The sequence below is a fragment of the Thalassophryne amazonica genome, chromosome 19 (genome assembly GCF_902500255.1).
Source record: "Thalassophryne amazonica chromosome 19, fThaAma1.1, whole genome shotgun sequence".
Taxonomy (NCBI): Eukaryota; Metazoa; Chordata; class Actinopteri; order Batrachoidiformes; family Batrachoididae; genus Thalassophryne; species Thalassophryne amazonica.
In genome coordinates this window covers 71,904,321-71,926,026 of record NC_047121.1, presented here as the reverse complement: position 1 = coordinate 71,926,026, position 21,706 = coordinate 71,904,321, and the positions used below count along the sequence as shown (strand labels likewise).

Genomic DNA, 21,706 nt, shown 5'->3' with positions numbered 1-21,706 from the left:
CCATATGACGGCTACGACGTGCGGCGTTCTCTGACTTTTCGCTATTGGTGGCTCCGGCTGGTTGTTCGGGGTGCCGGGTCTCCACTTCCGCGTCACCGTCCTGTGAGGAGCTGCAGTCGTGGCTGCGTGCAGGAGAACCTGCGCCCGCTCAGTCGTGTCTCGCAGCAGACTGACGTGCGCTCAGTCCGTGTGGCGCTCATCAACACAAGGTCACTCACAAGTAAGACTTTCATTTTGAATGACTTTTTCTCCAGTCGTGATCTGGACTTTCTCCTGTTAACGGAGACCTGGTTGAAACCAGGTGAAAATAGTGCCTTTTCTGAGCTCCTCCCCCCCCCGGCTGCTCGTTTTTCAGCTCCTCGCGAGCATCAGGTCGTGGCGGTGGTGTGGCCACGGTTTTTAAAGACAGCTTTAAATGCCGATTTTTATCTTCTAATGTCTACTCCACTTTTGAACTTCAGTTGTTTGTGATGGAGTTCGACTGTCCTGTGCTCTGTGCTGTTGTTTATCGTCCACCAAAATTTAATAAGGATTTTATTCAGGAGTTTTCTGAGTTTCTGGCAGATTTTATCCCAAAATATGACAAATTTTTGGTCTGTGGTGATTTTAATATTCATATCTGTTGTCCTTCTAATCAGCTGGCTGATGATTTTAAAAGCCTCCTGAACTCTTTTGGTCCAACACAAGTTGTGGATGGACCAACACATAATCTTGGACACACCTTGGACCTGGTTATTTCTTTTGGGCTCTCAGTTTCACTTAAGGACATATCAGACGCTGCTATTTCAGATCACTTTCCTGTTATTTTTTAATTTATTGCTCCTCCATCTGCTAGTAAGCCACTTGTTCCTGTCTCTCTCCACCGTTTGGTCACCTCCTCGACAGCGGGGGACTTTGCTGCTGCCTTCATGGACTCTCAGTTTTATGCCATGAATGGACTGGTTTCTCCATTACTCCCAGATAACATCCTCTCTTCTTTCCACTCTACATGCACAGTCATTTTGGACTCTGTTGCACCGATGCGCTGCAAATCCAGGAAATCAAAATCCGACCCCTGGTTAAATGCCACGACCCGTGCCCTCAGGCAACGCTGCAGACAGGCGGAGAGAAAATGGAAAAAGGACAAACTACAGGTGTCTCTGGGTTTTCTGAGGGACAGTCTAACTGACTATCAGAAGGCTGTGAAGGAGGCAAAAGCACAATATCTGTCTCATATTATTTCGAGCAGTTGTCATCGTCCCAGTGTGTTATTTCAGACTATAAACTCAGTTGTAAATCCACACACCTCTGTTTTGATGGACGCTACAACCACAACCTGTGAGGAGTTTCTTCAGTTTTTTATTGATAAGGTTTCATCAGTCAGACAGAACGCTGATCAGAGCTGTAATGTTGAGTTGTCTGCTCCTCGTGCACATTCTGCTGTGCTCGAACAGTTTGAGCCCATTTCTTTTGCATCTCTCGCTGATGTTGTAAAACACATAAAATCTACAAGTTGTCCTTTTGATGTTGTTCCAGCTAAGGTGCTGAAGGAGGTTTTTAATACTGTTGGGGCGGGTCTCCTAACTTTTATCAATGCTTGTCTTAGATCAGGGTCTGTTCCAGCTGCTTTTAAACATGCTGTGGTTCAACCTCTTCTTAAAAAACCTCACCTGGACTCATCAGTTTTATCCAATTTTAGACCTGTGTCTCATCTGCCATTTCTGTCTAAGGTTTTAGAAACGGTTGTCTTTTTACAGTTACAATCATTTTTTGAAGACAATCTCATCCTTGAAAAATTCCAATCTGGGTTTAGATCGCGACACAGCACTGAGTCAGCACTTTTAAAAGTTCATAATGACATCACTTTGTCAGTGGATGCAGGGAATCCTGCTGTGCTGGTTCTGTTGGACCTCACAGCAGCGTTTGATACTGTGGATCACACAGTACTTCTTTCCCGGTTAGAACATTTTATTGGCATTCATGGTACTGCACTTGAGTGGTTTAGATCATATTTGGCTGAAAGGAGCTTTTCTGTCATGATTGGGGACCTCTCCTCATCAACTGTTCATCTGTCTTGTGGAGTGCCACAGGGATCTGTCCTTGGGCCGACTCTATTTTCTTTGCACATTCTGCCATTGGGGTCAATTATAACCCAGCACAATCTGTCCTTTCATTGTTATGCAGATGATCTGCAAATCTATCTGCCTGTGACGACTAATGGGAGTGATGCTTTGTCATCATTATTTAATTGTATTCGTGATGTAAAGCAGTGGCTGTCCCAAAACTTCCTTTACCTGAATGATGGTAAAACTGAGATCATGGTGTTTGAGCACACTGGCATACCAAATGTGGTAACACCAAATTTTGGTGCTTTGGCTAATTATGTAAAACCAGCTTTCAAGAATTTGTTTGTGATATTTGACAGCTGTCTGAGGTTCGATCAACAGATAAACTCTGTTGTCAAAGCAAGTTTTTTCCAACTTCGCCTTTTGGCTAAAATAAAGCACTTTCTCAGTAGACGTGATCTTGAGACGCCATTCATGCTTTCATCAGCTCCAGACTTGATTATTGTAATGCACTTTATTCGGGCATTAATCAGTCGTCTCTTGCACGTCTCCAGTTGGTGCAGAATGCTGCTGTTCGTCTTTTAACAAACACTTTTACAGCATATTACACCTGTCCTGTACTCACTCCACTGGCTTCCAGTTTGTTTTAGAATTGATTTTAAAATTTTATGTTTGTTTTTAAAACTATTTATGGCCTTGCACCTCCCTACTTGTCTGAAATTTTAACTTTGCGCACCTACAGTAGGACATTAAGGGCGTCTGGCCAGCTTTACTTAGATGTTCCAAGGTCAAGATATAAACGCTGGGGTGATCATGCTTTCGCGGTAGGTGGAACGAGCTACCTCTTGAGTTACGTACTATTCCTGACCGAGCACTTTTTAAATCTAAGTTAAAGACTTATTTATTTAATTTTTATTTAACACTTAGTGGGGAGGTGACATGTTCTGTTATTTTTATGTTCTTTTTTTATGTGTTGTTTTAAAATTTTATTTTATATGTGTTTTATTTTTGTAAATTTGTGTATTTAATGTTAAGCACTTTGGACACCAGTCGGTGCTGTAAAGCACTTTATAAATAAATGTTGATTGATTGATTGAAAGCCTTCAGTTAATTCAAAATGCTGCAGCTAGAGTACTGACGGGGACTAGAAGGAGAGAGCATATCTCACCCATATTGGCCTCTCTTCATTGGCTTCCTGTTAATTCTAGAATAGAATTTAAAATTCTTCTTCTTACTTATAAGGTTTTGAATAATCAGGTCCCATCTTATCTTAGGGACCTCGTAGTACCATATCACCCCAATAGAGCGCTTCGCTCTCAGACTGCAGGCTTACTTGTAGTTCCTAGGGTTTGTAAGAGTAGAATGGGAGGCAGAGCCTTCAGCTTTCAGGCTCCTCTCCTGTGGAACCAGCTCCCAATTCAGATCAGGGAGACAGACACCCTCTCTACTTTTAAGATTAGGTTTAAAACTTTCCTTTTTGCTAAAGCTTATAGTTAGGGCTGGATCAGGTGACCCTGAACCATCCCTTAGTTATGCTGCTATAGACGTAGACTGCTGGGGGGTTCCCATGATGCACTGTTTCTTTCTCTTTTTGCTCTGTATGCACCACTCTGCATTTAATCATTAGTGATCGATCTCTGCTCCCCTCCACAGCATGTCTTTTTCCTGGTTCTCTCCCTCAGCCCCAACCAGTCCCAGCAGAAGACTGCCCCTCCCTGAGCCTGGTTCTGCTGGAGGTTTCTTCCTGTTAAAAGGGAGTTTTTCCTTCCCACTGTAGCCAAGTGCTTGCTCACAGGGGGTCGTTTTGACCGTTGGGGTTTTACATAATTATTGTATGGCCTTGCCTTACAATATAAAGCGCCTTGGGGCAACTGTTTGTTGTGATTTCGCGCTATATAAAAAAAATTGATTGATTGATTGATTGATTGATTGAGGCAACTCTGCTAACCACTAAGCCACACTGCTACCTCACAACTGGAAACTAAATAAGTAAATAAACAAAAACTAAAACAAATAAATCAAAATTTGAAAAAGTAAATAGCATGCATGAATAGTTTCATTATTTGTGTTGTATTAAGTTGCTGCTTTGAGGCCTTTTTATTTGTTTGCTTTTAATTTGTCATAACAGGTAATAATTGGTCATTATTGGTCATAATGGTCATATGACCATTATTAATTGGTCATAATAATGTTTGACATAAATGTCAAACATTATTTGACATTTAAATGATGTTACATAGTGGCGTCCTGTCCATCACTCGGTGATCCCAAGTTTAAATTTTCTCAAATTGAACATTACTGGTACTCCTAAAAAAAGAAGTGGAAATGTCTGGTTTGACCTTTGACCACTTGTATTTCAGTACAGGTTGTCCTTTGAAGATCTAAATTTAACATAAAGAACCACATTTGAAGCTCTTTCTTATAATGTATGGTTCCATACTATGTACCAAAAAGAAACGATTTTATATGCTGGGAATTGACACAAAAAAGATGCATACAACCAGTTAAACAAAAACAAAAATGAATAAATAAGTAAATAAAACAGACATAGTCAGTGGCCACTTCTTTTCCAATGATGTGTGAAATTTATATTTCAGAACCATCACAATCTCTGAGCAGATCAAACACCTCAGACATCATTAGTTTTATTGGTTACAGCATCACCTAAAGGCAAAATCATTAATCAAAGAAAGAGCTTTCAGTAAAGCAGCGCTTGATGAGTAATCACACTGAATCTAATCAGCTTGTGGACTTATGTGGCAGAGCAAATGCTGTGAACATTATATGTGCTGTCCATCGTGAGAGAAAGAAACAGACGCTTCACTCCTTGCACGTCCTCCTCAGTGTCTCATCTGATTAAATTCACATTAGAGGCCAGTCAGCAGGGGGCTGATAAGCTGAGTTTGTACACTTTACTGTTTCGCTTCCTTTTAATGATGCAGCTCTTTTCTAATGTTACAATTCAGTAAATGCCAGATTAAATCTCTGTGCATTTACTACAACAAGGAATGTCTTTTAAAAAATGCAGAACTACTAAACAGAAGGCTGCAGTGGGCCTGAGCTCGTGCCAGGTATAACAGTTCACCCGCTAATCTGAGGCTGTTAATTTAACAATGCAAAGGAGTGACGTCCTCTGTTTACAGTCAGCGAAGCTGCTACCATATCTCAATGAAAAGTTTAAAAAAAAAAAAAGATCTATTTACAATTAGGGCTGCAATGAACAATGGCTCATCTGTTTTATTATCTCAATTAATTGATTAGGTGTTTGGTGCATAATATATACATATATATATATATACACACTCAACAAAAATATAAACGCAACACTTTTGGTTTTGCTCCCATTTTGTATGAGATGAACTCAAAGATCTAAAACTTTTTCCACATACACAATATCACCATTTCCCTCAAATATTGTTCACAAACCAGTCTAAATCTGTGATAGTGAGCACTTCTCCTTTGCTGAGATAATCCATCCCACCTCACAGGTGTGCCATACCAAGATGCTGATTAGACACCATGATTAGTGCACAGGTGTGCCTTAGACTGCCCACAATAAAAGGCCACTCTGAAAGGTGCAGTTTTGTTTTATTGGGGGGGGATACCAGTCAGTATCTGGTGTGACCACCATTTGCCTCATGCAGTGCAACACATCTCCTTCGCATAGAGTTGATCAGGTTGTCAATTGTGGCCTGTGGAATGTTGGTCCACTCCTCTTCAATGGCTGTGCGAAGTTGCTGGATATTGGCAGGAACTGGTACACACTGTTGTATACGCCAGTCCAGAGCATCCCAAACATGCTCAATGGGTGACATGTCCGGTGAGTATGCCGGCCATGCAAGAACTGGGACATTTTCAGCTTCCAAGAATTGTGTACAGATCACAGATCCTTGCAACATGGGGCCGTGCATTATCCTGCTGCAACATGAGGTGATGTTCTTGGATGTATGGCACAACAATGGGCCTCAGGATCTCATCACGGTATCTCTGTGCATTCAAAATGCCATCAATAAAATGCACCTGTGTTCTTCGTCCATAACAGACGCCTGCCCATACCATAACCCCACCGCCACCATGGGCCACTCCATCCACAACATTGACATCAGAAAACCGCTCACCCACACGACGCCACACATGCTGTCTGCCATCTGCCCTGGACAGTGTGAACCGGGATTCATCCGTGAAGAGAACACCTCTCCAACGTGCCAAACGCCAGCGAATGTGAGCATTTGCCCACTCAAGTCGGTTACGACGACGAACTGGAGTCAGGTCGAGACTCCGATGAGGACGACGAGCATGCAGATGAGCTTCCCTGAGACGGTTTCTGACAGTCAATCAATCAATCAATTTTTTTATATAGCGCCAAATCACAACAAACAGTTGCCCCAAGGCGCTTCACACTGCAAGGCAAGGCCACACAACAACTATGTAAAACCCCAACGGTCAAAACGACCCCCTGTGAGCAAGCACCCGGCTACAGTGGGAAGGAAAAACTCCCTTTTAACAGGAAGAAACCTCCAGCAGAACCAGGCTCAGGGAGGGGCAGTCTTCTGCTGGGACTGGTTGGGGCTGAGGGAGAGAACCAGGAAAAAGACATGCTGTGGAGGGGAGCAGAGATCAATCACTAATGATTAAAAGCAGAGTGGTGCATACAGAGCAAAAAGAGAAAGAAACAGTGCATCATGGGAACCCCCCAGCAGTCTACGTCTATAGCAGCATAACTAAGGGATGGTTCAGGGTCACCTGATCCAGCCCTAACTATAAGCTTTAGCAAAAAGGAAAGTTATGGTTATGCAAATTGATTGTTTCAGCAGCTGTCCGAGTGGCTGGTCTCAGACGATCTTGGAGGTAAACATGCTGGATGTGGAGGTCCTGGGCTGGTGTGGTTACACGTGGTCTGTGGTTGTGAGGCTGGTTGGATGTACTGCCAAATTCTCTGAAACGCCTTTGGAGACGGCTTATGGTAGAGAAATGAACATTCAATACACGAGCAACAGCTCTGGTTGACATTCCTGCTGTCAGCATGCCAATTGCACGCTCCCTGAAATCTTGCGACATCTGTGGCATTGTGCTGTGTGATAAAACTGCACCTTTCAGAGTGGCCTTTTATTGTGGGCAGTCTAAGGCACACCTGTGCACTAATCATGGTGTCTAATCAGCATCTTGATATGGCACACCTGTGAGGTGGGATGGATTATCTCAGCAAAGGAGAAGTGCTCACTGTCACAGATTTAGACTGGTTTGTGAACAATATTTGAGGGAAATGATGATATTGTGTATGTGGAAAAAGTTTTAGATCTTTGAGTTCATCTCATACAAAATGGGAGCAAAACCAAAAGTGTTGCGTTTATATTTTTGTTGAGTGTATATGAAGAAAAATGTCAATTAGTGTTTCCCAAAGCTCACTTTAAATATGTTGTTTTGTTCACAAGGCAAAGAGGAAGTTAACAAACAAGTAAAGAAACCAGAAAACTTTCACATTAAAGAAGCGGAAAGCAGAGAAATTGGACATTTAAGAAAAAGCCTCAAAACTATTAATCAGCTAGAACTTTTGGCAAAATTCTATTGCCCTGGCATTAATAGTAAATATCCACCAGGTGGAGATTTTTTTTTTAACTTTATTTTTTGATTGTTTAAACATTTTTGTTACATATATAACAAATACAAATAAAACAACAAAGGCAAGCAGACCATGAAAAAGGAAAGACAGGGCTGAGCATCAATACTAAACTTTGCAAATATATGTTGATAGCTTGTAAGTCAAGATACAGTGCGTCAACCCTTTAAAGATTCAGTGTTTTGATATAGTCAACCCATTTCTCCCAATATCTGTTACATTTATCAACAGACAGCCTCAATGAAAAGATCATCCTCTCCATGTCATAAATTTCATTAATTACTTTAATCCAGTCAAAAAGTGAAGGTGCGTCCTTACAGAACCATTTTCTGGTGATAGCTTTCTTTGCTCCAACCAACAGTATTGACAGAAGATATTTTTATGATTTTGGCACTCCACAAGAAATGTGTCCTAAATATGTTTCAGTAAACCCATATGACAGAGTTGATCCAATGATGCTTTGGATTGCTGTTATCACCATTGACCAGTAAGGTGCGATCTTCGCACAGTCCCAAAATATATGAAAATGTCCTGCTTTAATGTGTCCACAATCTCTCCAACAATGAGCCTTATCAGAGTCATTGCACTGTTTACTCTTAACATAAGGTGTAACAAAAAAGCGTATGACAGTCTTCCATGCAAATTCTCTCCAAAGACCAGAACTGGAAGTAATCATGACAGTTTTGCATATATCAAACCATTCATTCTCCGATATTGTAATATTAGCCTCTTTTTCCCATGCTTCTTTAATGTACGTGGTAGAGATATTCTTAAATACTTGTAAACATTTGTACACTATTGTTATTTGTTTCTTCGGTGCATTACCACCAGGTGGAGATATTGCTCCATTTTGGGAACCTTAGGACATGACGATGACCAGCCTGTTGCTCATAGATTATAAAAATAGTTAAAATAATTGTCACAGCCCTAATTACCATTTTCTAATAGATTATCTCAGTGTGCACAATGAATCGCAGGTATGCCCAAAGGTCATTTGTGATAAATTTGACCTGGAAGCGATAAGCCACCAATGTTTTCACAGGGATATGTAAAAGCTCCATGCAAAATGTGATTGAAAAGTTGATTTAGGACAGGACAGATAAAATTCATGGAAATAGATGATGCATGAGTTTGGATGATTTTCAGCGATGGATAGTTATAAATTTAAAAGCATTATTGAAAAAAGAAAAACAGGAAAAGAAAAGTTGGTGGCACGAGCGTTCAAGACATGAACATGGTAATCTTGTAGGATGTGGAACAAGTTGTTCTACAACAGCAGGCAGATTATGAATCACTACTTGGCACCAATGATGGGGAAACGATACCAGACCCCATGAACATTAACAAAGAAAAGTGGACGAGAGAGAAGAATGGAGTGTACCGGTAAACATATTCACACCCTTTCCTCAATACTTTGTTATGGCTTGAGGCAGCAATTACAGCCTCAAGTCTCCTTGAATATGATGCCACAAGCTTGGCGCACTGATCTTTGGGCAGTTTTGACCATTCCTCTTTACAGTACCTCTCAAGATCCATCAGGTTGGATAGAGAGCGTCAGTGAAGCCACTCCTTTGATATCTTGACTGTGTGCTTAGAGTCATCGTCCTGCTGAAACATGAACCGTCGCCCCAGTCTGAGGTCAAGAGCGCTCTGGAGCAGGTTTTCATCCAGGATGTCTCTGTACTTTGCTGCATTCATCTTTCCCTCAATCCTGACTAGTCTCCCAGTTCCTGCTGCTGAAAAACATCCCCACAGCATGATGCTGCCACCACCATGCTTCACTGTAGGCATGATGCCTGGTTTCTGCCAATCATGATGCCTCACATTCATGCCATAGAGTTCAATTTTTTGTCTCATCAGACCAGAGAATTTTGTTTCTCCTGGTCTGAGAGTCCTTCAGATGCCGATTGTCAGACTCCAGGTGGTCTGCCATGTGCCTTTTACTAAGGAGTGGCTTCTGTCTGGCTGCTCTACCATACAGGTCTGATTGGTGGATTGCAGCAGAGATGGTTGGCCTCCTGGAAGGTTCATCTCTCTCCCCAGAGAAACGCTGGAGAGCTAACAGAGTGGCCATTGGATTTCTTGGTAACCTCCCTGATCAAGGTCCTCCTCCCCTGATTAGTCAGTTTAAATGGGCAACCAGCCTAAGGAAGAGTCTTGGTGGATCCGACCTTCTTCCATTTATGAATGATGGAGGCCACTGTGCTCACTGGAACCTTCAAAGCAGCAGAAATGTTTCTGTAAGCTTCCCCAGATTTGTGTCACAAGACAATCCTGTCTTGGAGGTCGACAGACAATTCCTTTGACTTCATGCTTGGTTTGTGCTCTGACATGTACTGTCAACTGTGTAGACAGGTGTGTGCCCTTCTCAATCATGTCCAAACAACTGAATTTACCCCAGGTGAACTCCAATTAAGCTGTAGAAACATCTTAAGGACAATCAGTGGAAACAGGATACATCTGAGCTTAATTTGGAGCTTCATGGCAAAGGCTGTGAATACTTGTGTACATGTGATTTCTTTTTTTTTTAAATTATTAATAAATTTGCAAAAATCTCAAAAAACTTTTTAATATTATCATTATGGGGTATTGTGAGTAGAATTTTGATGAGAAAAAAAAAGAGAATTTCATCCATTTTGGAACAAGGTTGTAAAATAAAAAGTGGAAAAAGTGAAGCGTTGTGAATACTTCCCGGACGATGATGATGATTCTATTGCATCTTTATATTTGTATTCTTAAGAACTGTGGTGTACACAACCAGCACATGTCATCTTTGAAGATGCGTTCGTGTTGCAGAGAGCCTTCTGGTTGCCAAGGTTCAGCTGACTCACAGGGATACTCAGACACACCTGTAATGCGGTCAACACTGACAAGATTACAAGCTAATGGATCAAATGTAATTCGGTGCTCACTGTAACTGTGCATCAGGTCCAAACAGGCCTTAGGAGAATTCTTCCTGGAGTGGACTACATATTTGTACAACAATTAACGTACCTATGTGGCAATATAAAGCTATGGACAGCATGTGTCAGTGAATCAATTTGGCAAATGCTACCTCACCCAATAGCCAAGTCTGCAAACAATCGATTTAGAGGTACTGACACCACTAATGAGATTTCAGACCTCTAGTGACTTAAGACCAGGCATAAATACACATCTCTTGCAATTCTACAACATTTGATAATTGTCCTACCTGCCACCAGGTTTTGCAAGTAATTTTGGCAACAGAGCAAACAACTAACAGGGAAAATGTTACTTTCTTGGCAGGAATACAGGAACAAACAGCAAATTCCATTGAATCAGATGTTTTTCTTCATGCACATCTTTATATGGTGTGCTACCACCATGTGGGGTTTCATTGAAATCCATGATGTCATTTCGAAGGACCAGCTGTACTCACAAAACCATTGTCTTCAATTAAAAACAAAAGTTGAATGATTTCCTTTTTAATAAATCTGACCTTTTTTTTTTAACTTCATGCACATCTTCATATGGTGTGCTGCCACTAGGTGACATTTCACCAAAATCTTTCAACTGGTTTTGGAGGAGTTGCACTTACAAAGACTCAGACAAACTTTTGTTCGCTGGGAAACAAGTACATCTGAATGGTGTGAATAGTGTGTAGTGTTGAATTCTAAAAAGGGAGGTATTTTGGGCTTGATTTACTGCCTTCTTCAGACTGCCAATTAAAATCAGTTTTATGTGCATATCACACTTTGAATCTGATTCCATGCTGCAAGTCTGAACTTGCTTGTTTTACTATAAGCCCAGTGTCAACTCTTGAAATGTGTGCATCTTGCGCTGTTTCAGAAGCACAGCGCGCTAAGAAGCTGAGAGCTGTAACAGCTCTCACGATGAAAGTTTAAAATCACACACTGCTTCAAACACACAGCGAGTCTGTTTCTGGTGGTATTACCTTCCTCCTGGCCAATCATGTAACAATTTCCACAAAAATAAAAGTTTTTTTCTCACTATTGTCTTTTAAACTTCTCTTTAACCCGACATACACAGGCACTGCGCCACAGATTTTGTTGAAATGGGTTTAATTAATCCAATACAGATCAATCAAAAAATGCCTTCATTGGGCATTTCTGCTCAAGGTTTGTTTCTGCTGCCATTTTAATCAGTACTGCTGCTTTGCTTCCTAATGTCCCAAACTATGGCATTGGCTGAGGGTCATAGAAATGTGCTAATTGTAGCCAACTCTGTTTTTATTCATGATACCATCACAAAATGTGTCACATTTTTTATGACACGTTCGTTTCAGTCACTATTTTTAACCCTAACCATAACTCCAACAGCCAACCCTGTGTTACCCCAGATTTTGCAATACTGTCACAAAATAATTTTGAGATACTGTCACGACTTTCATGATGATATCAGGAACTTGAGATCGACGTGAGATCGGGTTGTTAATTACATGTTAAAAAGTATTTATGTTAATGTGTTATTATTGTGTTAACTTTGCCAAGCCAAATAAATACATAAAAAGTCACCATAAGCTTTGATTATTTTTATAATCCTTCTTATAATAATTTAGTTGCAGCTTTTGGACAAAAGACAGTCACGTGACTGTTTCCATGTGTGATTTTCATTACTATAGCAACCAATTTGGATTAGAACAGAATAGAAACTTTACTGTCATTTCACATATATGCATACAATGAAATTTGTCCTCTGCATTTAATTCATTCTAATTATAGTTAGACACATTCCAACCATTACGAGCAGTGGGCAGCCACAGTCCGGCACCTGGGAATCAACTCCAGATGTAGACGCTGCCTTGGTCAGGGGCAGAGAAAGGAGCAGACCCTAAATAAGCATGTTTTTGATTGTGGGAGGAAACCGGAGTGCCTGGAGGAAACCCAGGCAGACACAGGGAGAGCATGCAAACTCCACAAGAAAGGCCGGGAATCGATCCCATGACCTTCTTGCTGTGAAGCATCAGTGCTAATGACTAAGCCATCGTGCTGCCCATCTGCCTGATTAAGTGGCAGATGAGGACTGCAACACGGACACACAGATCGGATCTGGTCACTTGCTACATATAATGTGGACAGTTAATCAGTGAGATCAGATTTAAATCAGATATGCAATAAATCCCTTTTGAAACAGCAGTCTGAACAAAGCCTTAGACTCAGATGGAGATGAAGCCAAGCACTGAGGGAATGAATGCGTGATAACTTTTGAGATAATATTTGTGATAAACTCAGACACAGACAGCAAGCTGAGCTGATATCTTACATGGCTCTGGCTGTGGATGAGGAGAGAGGAAGATCTGTGAAAGACTCATCACTGGGAAAGAACACAGCAACAGGAAAAACAGAAGTCGTTACACATGCACGCTGAGGTCCAAGCAACTGTTTATCCCAGACTGCACGACTGAACACTGTGTATGCACAGAATGTGAAGAAAGATAAAGTGCTGTGTTTTCGTACCGTCGGAGGCTTGCATCCATCTGAGCCTCCTCTGTGATCAGCTCTGCCTCACTCTGGGCGATTCTCATGGCAAGTTCCCTGTCTCGTCTCTCTTGCTCCAACATAGCAGCATGTTGGACCTGTTCTTCACGCTCCAGAGCCAGCTGGATTTCCAACTCAGCCTGGAAGAAAACACACAGACACAGACCTCAGTTTTTTTTTTGTCTCTTAAATGTGATTTTATGAAACCAGACTCCTCAAGACAATTGCAGCTTTGATGTGTACCCAAGCCTGATTAAGAACATTTATTTCAGTGGTAATTCAAAGGAATAACAAACACTTTTCATTTAGTACAGACATTCATCGTAGACATGACTCACATTCAGATTTATGGTTATTATTTGGATTCTCACATTTCTTTTGTGGAAAAAACAAACAAAAAATACAACTCTCTTATTCCCCAATGAAAGCTTGGCTAACTTGGGATGGTTAATGAGAAGTCACTTCAACTTCAAAGACGGGTAACAGCAAAGGGTCTTATCTTGACGTGTTATAGCATACGGTTGAATGTGGGTAGATCAAGTCCACTTCGATAGTACCAGTGCAAAGCCTGAGAGCAATGGAAGGCCCTGGGTGCAAAGGGGTTGTATTTAATTGATTAAGCATAGGTGTGTTTTGGCAATGACATGAATTAAAGGTGATCTAACTGATTTCATGCTTTCAAATGTCAGATTTGCAGCAAAGTCTTGCGATAAAAAAAAAAACCCTTTAGCCACTACTTCTCAAGTCTTCCTCCTATGTGCTTTAAGTAGGAATATGGCCATTGGCCATTTCAGAGGCCATATGGCTCTTAATAGTGGAAAAGTTGGACCTAATCACACTTCATCAGGCCAAACTCTTGATCAGAGTGATTTTTAGCTTCTGATCACAGCTTCGTGGAGGAATTTCTGGAAATTACCTACCATCTGCCATCTTAAATTCACAGCTATGTGATAACTACTACTGTCTCTTTATACTTGTTTGGAGTAGCAATGGTTTCACAGAGTTGGGCTCAGGTGTAGCAAACATGCACATGTGGCCAGTCCAGAAATGTCAACAAGGATCAAAAAACAGAACAAAAAATCTCATATTAAAACACACAGAGGGAGTGTTGTTTCATTCTCTGCACATGACACCATTACATGACTATTTTTTAAATAGAAAATAGTTGTTAGCTGATATATTATGTTTAAAATGACATTTAAAACAGGTTTAAACCAGAAGGTCACTTGTTATTCTCTTTAAGAGGTGTGTGCACTTGAACCTGTCACACTTCCATTTAGATGGCAAACTCAGGAGTGAGAGGTTTTCTGGTGAAGAAATAGATATGTGTGTAAAGTGGGGGCATCAGTCCACCACAGCCACCTCAGGTGAAACCACTGAGTTCCTGTAACACCCCAATGTTCCAATGACCACCCAATGTCTTCCACCTCACACCATGGTAACAAAGGGCAACAAAGGTCATGCACACATGCTGATGCATCTCATAGGATCAAAGAATCAATTCCCTAGTATGGACAGTGTCACAGAATCATACTGTGTTCAGATCAGGTTTGGACTCAAAAAAGGTATATTTTGCAGAAGGTTTAATCCACAGGTTTGTTAATTCTGAAGCGGGACTTATATCCTACGATCTCCTTTGGTGTTGTGCTTTTGCCATTTTTCTGGAATAAAATCAAACATATCCTTTGCAAGAAATATTCTTTCAAAAAAATTACAGGACATTTAAATAAGAAACATGTTGGATAGTGCAAGAGCATAAAGGTAATGGAATAAGAAAAGGAGCAAGAGAGACTCAGATGTAATTCTGGCTTGTGTCAGGAGGAATACGCCATGAGATCAACAGAAAGATCTCTGAGGGTACAAAACACAAAATGCCATTTGTCACTGAGATACCCTTTAGAATATTTACAGGGTGCAGCTCTGTAAATTATATGAAAATAATAAAAAAAGTGATTGTGGCACCTCATAAAAATTTAACTGCAGATATTTGAAATTTTTTTGAAAGGTTTTCACCTGTCTGTTTTTGAACAGCCTGTAACCCCACAGTTTTTCCATATATTGTTATGACATTTTTACAGAGGATTCATATCCTGATAGGCAAGAACTAATTCAATTTTTTTCAAGGTCACATGTCAAAGGTCAAAGTCAGAAAAAATCTTGGGAAATTGGAAAAACACTAAATGAATTAAAAAAACATTCATAACTCTGTCAAAAAGATCAAATTTCTTTCATATTTGAGAGTGTTATGGAGGATGTTTTTAATTTTTCCTTATTGACACTGTTTGTGTGAATATGGATGTTCTTACTCAGTGAACTCAGCAAAGAGTCAAGAAATTACCAAATTCATCTCATCCCTTCTGGGTCATAAATTTCTGGTCAATATTGTAATTTGGATTTATATGCTAAACTCTCTATACATCTGCTTTATGCATTCGATTGTAAGTGGATGTGCTCTGCAGAAATGAAACATGTTTTTAACCCAGTGTCTTATCCTGCGGATGAGATTTTGCAGTAAGTTTTATATCAGTGTCAAGATTCAAGATTCAGTTTGTTATTGGTGTAAAACTGGTTTACAGTGAGTGAGTCATCTCGTTTGGTAAACACACAGCAAAACACAGAACAAGACAAAGCGATGACAGTGCTGAAAAGCTAAAAGAAACAACAAGGACAGCCAGGATTGTCAGGGTTAATTTCTCAACAAAATCAGTGTATTATGTAAGTCTGTGACTGTTCTGGATAAGGACTAAGATCCAGCCTTTCACTGACTCCCTGACTCAGCCATTAGAGGTCTATCTGAGTGTGGTGAAAGAGTCAAATCTACAGAGAGATTCACGCATCTCGGCAATGACCTTCATGTCTCCGTGTCCTTGGCTTTGACGTTGAGAGACACCTGGGAAGAGCTTATGGAGTCATGATGTCCCTGAACAAAAGTGACTGATGTTGCTACCGTTACTGGAGAATGATGGTCCAAGTCTTTAGGGTCCTGGTGCTTCCTGTCTTACTATATGGCTGTCAGACTTAGACGTTCACCACTAACCAAAGGTGATGAGTAGAGTCTTTGGAGTATACTTGGGTACCACATGAATGACTTTGTCTCAACCAAATGGTTATTCAGGGAGACTCAGGTGAAGTGTACCATCTGTGTAGTGAGGGAACATCAGATATGATATTGTGGCCATGTGGTGCGCTCCTCTGGCATTACCCAACACAGGAGGGTCATGCTCATTGTTGAGTACTGCAATGGCTGGAAAAGGTGAGGAGGATGCCAACGTTTGACCTGGCTGCAGGAGATAATGTAGATAGCAACTCTTATGAAGTTGAGATTGACCAGTTGTCTCCTCAAGTTGTTGCTATCCAGTACCTGGGGTGGATCTGTGTTGTGGATGCAGTATCGTGTGGCATTGGTGCACACTTCCAGACCTGAGAGTGAATTATGCAAATTCTTCCATATTATGCCCTCTTTAATCTTGTATCATCTTTTAGCCAAGTCCAGGAAACCAGGTTGAAAGAATGTGATTCTGACAGGGTTTGACAGAAGTTATCATGGAAAGAATATGACTAAGTAAGTTTAATAGACTAAAATATTAGACTGCTTTATATAACCGGGACCTGGTGTCCTGGTGAACTATCACAGAGAGTTTTACAAACCTGCATCATCTTGTCTTCTTCCTCTCTCTTTTTTCTATCTTCTTCCTCCTGCTTCCGCTTCAGCTCCATTTCTGCTTTCCTAAAAATTTTTATGGAAAGAAGACCAAAAAGTTGTCCTCACGTTACAAATCCTGGAGGCAGCGTCACTGTTTCAACACTTTGACCGCTACCTTTCATTAACACATCACCCCTTTGCCACTACTTACAGTCTCCTATCCTCTTCTTCCTGTTTGCGTCGCTGTTCTTCCTTCTCCCTCCTCTTCCTTTCTTTCTCCATCTCTTCCTCAATATGCTTCAACCTCTCACTCTCTTCCTCCTCCTGCTTCTTCTTTTGCATTGAGGAGAGCAGCTGCTCCGAGCGGTTCACCAGCCTCTGGTACTCTGTGTCAATCTCCTTCCGGGTCATCACTGTGGTCTGAAGGTCAGCACAATAATTATCGCGTCAGCTTGTGATCCCATGATGTGGATTTATCTTATAGTTACACCCAGCAGTATGCAGAGGTATTGCGTTTAGTGTTGTCATCCATCCATGTGTTAAACATTCACAGGGTTAACACCCTTTAACCTTGAGTGGCCGTAAAAGGCCTAACTCAGGATCATAAGTGTGGATTATACGGTAGGAAAGTTGTGGTGTCTTAGGTAGGGATGCAACAATCTGCATTTTTTCACTTCCGAACCGATCCCGATACCTAAATTTGGATATCTGCCAATACCGATACTATTCTGATACCACAGCTCTGTTTGCTTTAATATTGTTATTATCATTATTGTTGATTTTATGTGAGGATATTTTGTGTCCCCAGTTATAGAGTTTCATGATGAAGTGGTATAGAGGAGGATTTTCCTAAAAAGAAGATCTGAAAGTTCACCTACAATTTGCCAGAAGGTATATCTAAGATGCAAGCGTAGATCTAATGTTTTGGTGAAAGAATTAAGTACTTTTATTTATTGTTGGGTCAATGGCTGAAGTTTCATCTCTTGAACACCAGATGGGAAACACCCCCCCCCCCCCAAAGTACATGTACCATTTTCAGGATACAGCGCATTTCTGTATTTCCAAAATGCAACAAGAAACCACCAAAAGACATAAAAGTACTTAATTTACTCATATTTGGAGTCAGTCTGGGTAAGTTGTCGCACCCTGGCTCATTTTGTCTTTCTGCTCCCAATTAAAAAATCCTCGCACTCTTTAATGTGATGCTTTTTCAGATGTTTGATTCAGTTCACTGTATTGTAGGTCACGACGGAGCTTTTGCCTCTCAGTACAACGGCTTTGCAAACATTGCACACTGCTGTCTTGCTTTGCAGTGGTTCAGCCGATATGTCAGGGACAGTACTCCTCAATGCTTGCCTGTTTGCTGGCTGTAAACTGTGGAAGAGACCTCTCGAACGGTACTCCACCCCACCCCCTGCAGTCAGCAGAGGAGAGCAGCCCACAGCACTTTTGGAGACATTTCACAGACAGCTTCTGGATCACAAAACTCTGCAGATTTTATTGGAAATTTCTGCTCCGTGAATTATGTTGGTATCAGAAGCTGATACCAATATTGGATCGGATCGGCTCCATCCCTAGTATTAGACAGAACTGATCACTCAGAACTATATGTTATGGTATCCCAAAAACACAAAGATTTAATTTGTATGGCTTTGTGACAATATGTGTCATGTTATTACACAATTATATGTATATATGTTGCATATGCAGCTAACTTCTGTAATTAACTTTGATCAACTTTAAGTTCAAGAATGTACTAGGGATTGCTTTTGATTATTTGAGAGTGTGAATTCCAGGAAGCAACACCTCCCATATGCCACTCAACTCCAAAAATGCTCCTGTGTTATGATGACACAAATCCTCCCATGTAGAAACCAACACTGTGCATGTCACGAGCACCAGTCACAACTTTCAAATGAATGGAAAAGTGTGTCCAAACATGTGACTGGGAGTCTATATGTCAGACAATCAGAGGGAAGAGAAGAAGCCACGTTATTGTGAAGATTTATTAGCAACTCTGTAACAGCGATACAGACAGGGAAGATGACAAAGACGACAAGGTCCTCCCCCCAAGGTATTGAGGTCTGAATGACAGCCACTGGCATCTTATGCATTATTCACTCAGAGACACTGCGCAAGGACCATTTTCTACGCCCTCTGAATGCCACGACTGCTGACAGTAGGTCTGCTAATAGGCTAACGGGGGAAGATTGCTGAAGTGAAAAAGATGTCTGGGGTAGAAAGGCGGAAGAAGAGCCACAAGTGTTTGGATCATGTGTCACGTCATCTCAAGAAACGTCTGAGCACTGGAAACATAACAACATTATGAGGGAATTCAGTAACTGCATGTCTGGACATTGTATTGATTTGGTGTACCTAGAGGATCCAATGAAACTGGTACTTATTGCACAGGGAACTCTGTGAACTCACAAACCAAATCTGATCATTGAGCAAAACAGCCTGATGAGATTAAAATATTATGGAGAATAGGATTTCATTCTTGCTTAGCTCTTCTATTCATGTTGAGGTAAATGAAAATATTGGTTCTCTGAAGAAGAAATGAGAAGTAAGTGCAGAACATTTAGCAAAGTGCACAACAGCAGATGCTCGCTGAAGAGTTTCAACTATAAAAACAACTGCACAACTAAACTATTATATCCATCCATCCATCCATCCATCCATACAGGTATACACTTACCGGGCACTTTATTAGGTACACCTGTTCGGTTGCTTGTTAACACAAATAGCGACTAAGCGAATCACATGGCAGCAACTCAATGCATTTAGGCATCTAGAGGTGGTGAAGACAACTTGCTGAAGTTCAAATCAAGCATCAGAATGGGGAAGATAGGGGTTTTATGTGACTTTGAATGTGGCACAGTTGTTGGTGCCAGACAGGCTGGTCTGAGTATTTTACAAACTGCTGATCTAACCATCTCTTGGGATTACAGAGAATGGTCTGAAAAAGAGAACACATCCAGTTAGCGCCAGTTGTGTGGACGAAAATGCCTTGTTGATATTAGAGGTCAGAGGAGAATGAGCAGACTGGTTAAATGGGCGAGTATATGTGATACTATCATGTTAATATAGAGCAACACCTCTGAGGAATGTTGCCAACACCTTGTTGAATCTATGCCACAAAGAATTAAGGCAGTTCTGAAGGCAAAAGGTGTCTGTGGCTAGTCAGTATATATATATATAATATCCCACCCTATGCTGTGCCAAACTGACCTCAGATTACACACCCTATGAATAATAAAAATGAGTCAGATATACCCCAAAGAGATAGGGGTTTTTACCTTGAATACTGTAAAAAATGGGAATAATTTACAGAGACTCACCTTTATCTTGGCTAACAGAGAGTCAATGGAGGTGGCGAGCTCCTGCACCTGCTTAGCCATCTCCTGTTTACCCTCTTTAAGCCCGTTCACCACCTCATTGAACCGTTCCATGTGTTTTTTCAGGTTTCGTACCTTCACCATGCCATCAATGCTATAAGATAAATAAAAATGTCTACATTAGGGCTTATTTAAGATAAATATGACTACACATTTTGTTCCAAATAGTTGATTTAAAACTCAGATTGCAATGCAATTTTGAGGAAAGGGCTGGACATATTTGCCTTTTTCTTTTTTTGTCATGACCGGCACCACTAATGTATAGAATGGCCATAGAGAGCAAGAGAAAGATATTTTGGCACATATTTTATGTCTGATGCAACTCCACATTACATGGACGGCAAGACTATAAACACTTCAAATGTCATAGAACAACTTTGTGACTTTGTTGGATAGGGCAACTGCAATTACATTATTATGTATTATTACCAATTACTAGGTCATTCCCTGGAGGTTACCATTACTTTGCATGTCGCTGATCCATCGTGTCTCCCCTTGAAAAGTGGGCCAATAATGTCATTATCAGCCTAATACTTTGGTACAGTCTGGAACGGAATGTGTTTTTTTATACTGTGGTACCCTTAAACAGTGTAGCTGTACCTCGGCACCCAAACAGCAGCAGCAGCCGCCACGTCCCCATTCAGACATTGAACAAAATAATCCACAACGATGGAATACACTCTCAGACAGCTCCGTACAATGTAGCTTCAATCAGTTTGAATCAAAACCACAAATATAAGAAAAAAAGAAAAAGAAAAAGCATAATAAAAAGATAACAGCAAAGAAAACACACAAACACAAAGATGGTAATAATAACATGCAAGTTAGAACCAGAGAACTTGGATGACACTCACCGGGGCTTATGCTTCTTTTTACACAACCACATACGGACGGTCTTCTGGATCTGAATGCAAGCCAAAGCTCTGTAACTCATCTTGTACCTCACTGTTGAAAATATTAAAAGAGCAGGACTCAATCAACAATAATATTTATTTGAAAATGCTACTTACTCAATTTTGCTTTTCATTCGTATATTTACTTGCTGCTAAATAGGCCGTACATGCTGCAGATGTTCCAGAGTTAAACAGTGAACAAACAGCAATAGACATAACTCCATTTCAAAGAAATATGGATAATACAAGTGTAGAAAAAAAGTAGCACATTGCAAATTCCCATAACGTTACTCTACACTGGAAAAAATTTGGAGTGATATTTACTTGAAAAAACTTAGGAAAGATTTTTCACTCAGAAATTCCAAGTACATTTTCTAAAAGAATAACTCAAGTAACATTTACTAGCAATTATCAATTGAATATTTTCATTGAATTTTACTATGTCTTTATTCATAAAAAGTAAAACCTTTCAGCTGTTCCCCTTGTTTTCCCTCAAGGTTGCCACAGCAGATCCAGTTTGGATCTGCATGTTGATTTGGTGGAAATTCTACACCGGATGCACTTCCTGATGGAGAAATGCGGCAGGGGGTGAGGGTTTGAACTGGGAACCTTTTGCACTGAAACCAAGCGCACTAACCACTTAGCCTCACC

The 21,706-nt window shown here is 40.7% G+C and overlaps 1 protein-coding gene across 4 annotated transcripts in view; it reads right to left on the bottom strand.

The window, feature by feature from the left end:
* Positions 1-21,706, bottom strand: part of myo6b (myosin VIb) — a 110,658-nt gene that overhangs the window by 17,965 nt on the left and 70,987 nt on the right. For 2 of the 4 annotated variants that reach the window (XM_034195623.1, XM_034195624.1), the window contains 6 exons: positions 21,017-21,107; positions 20,106-20,256; positions 16,976-17,184; positions 16,770-16,848; positions 13,101-13,261; positions 12,907-12,957 (listed from right to left, as the gene is read on the bottom strand). In XM_034195623.1, coding sequence (XP_034051514.1) covers positions 12,907-12,957; positions 13,101-13,261; positions 16,770-16,848; positions 16,976-17,184; positions 20,106-20,256; positions 21,017-21,107 — 742 coding nt within the window. The remainder of the gene's footprint in view (positions 1-12,906; positions 12,958-13,100; positions 13,262-16,769; positions 16,849-16,975; positions 17,185-20,105; positions 20,257-21,016; positions 21,108-21,706) is intronic. The other 2 variants (XM_034195625.1, XM_034195626.1) reach the window with 1 other exon arrangement.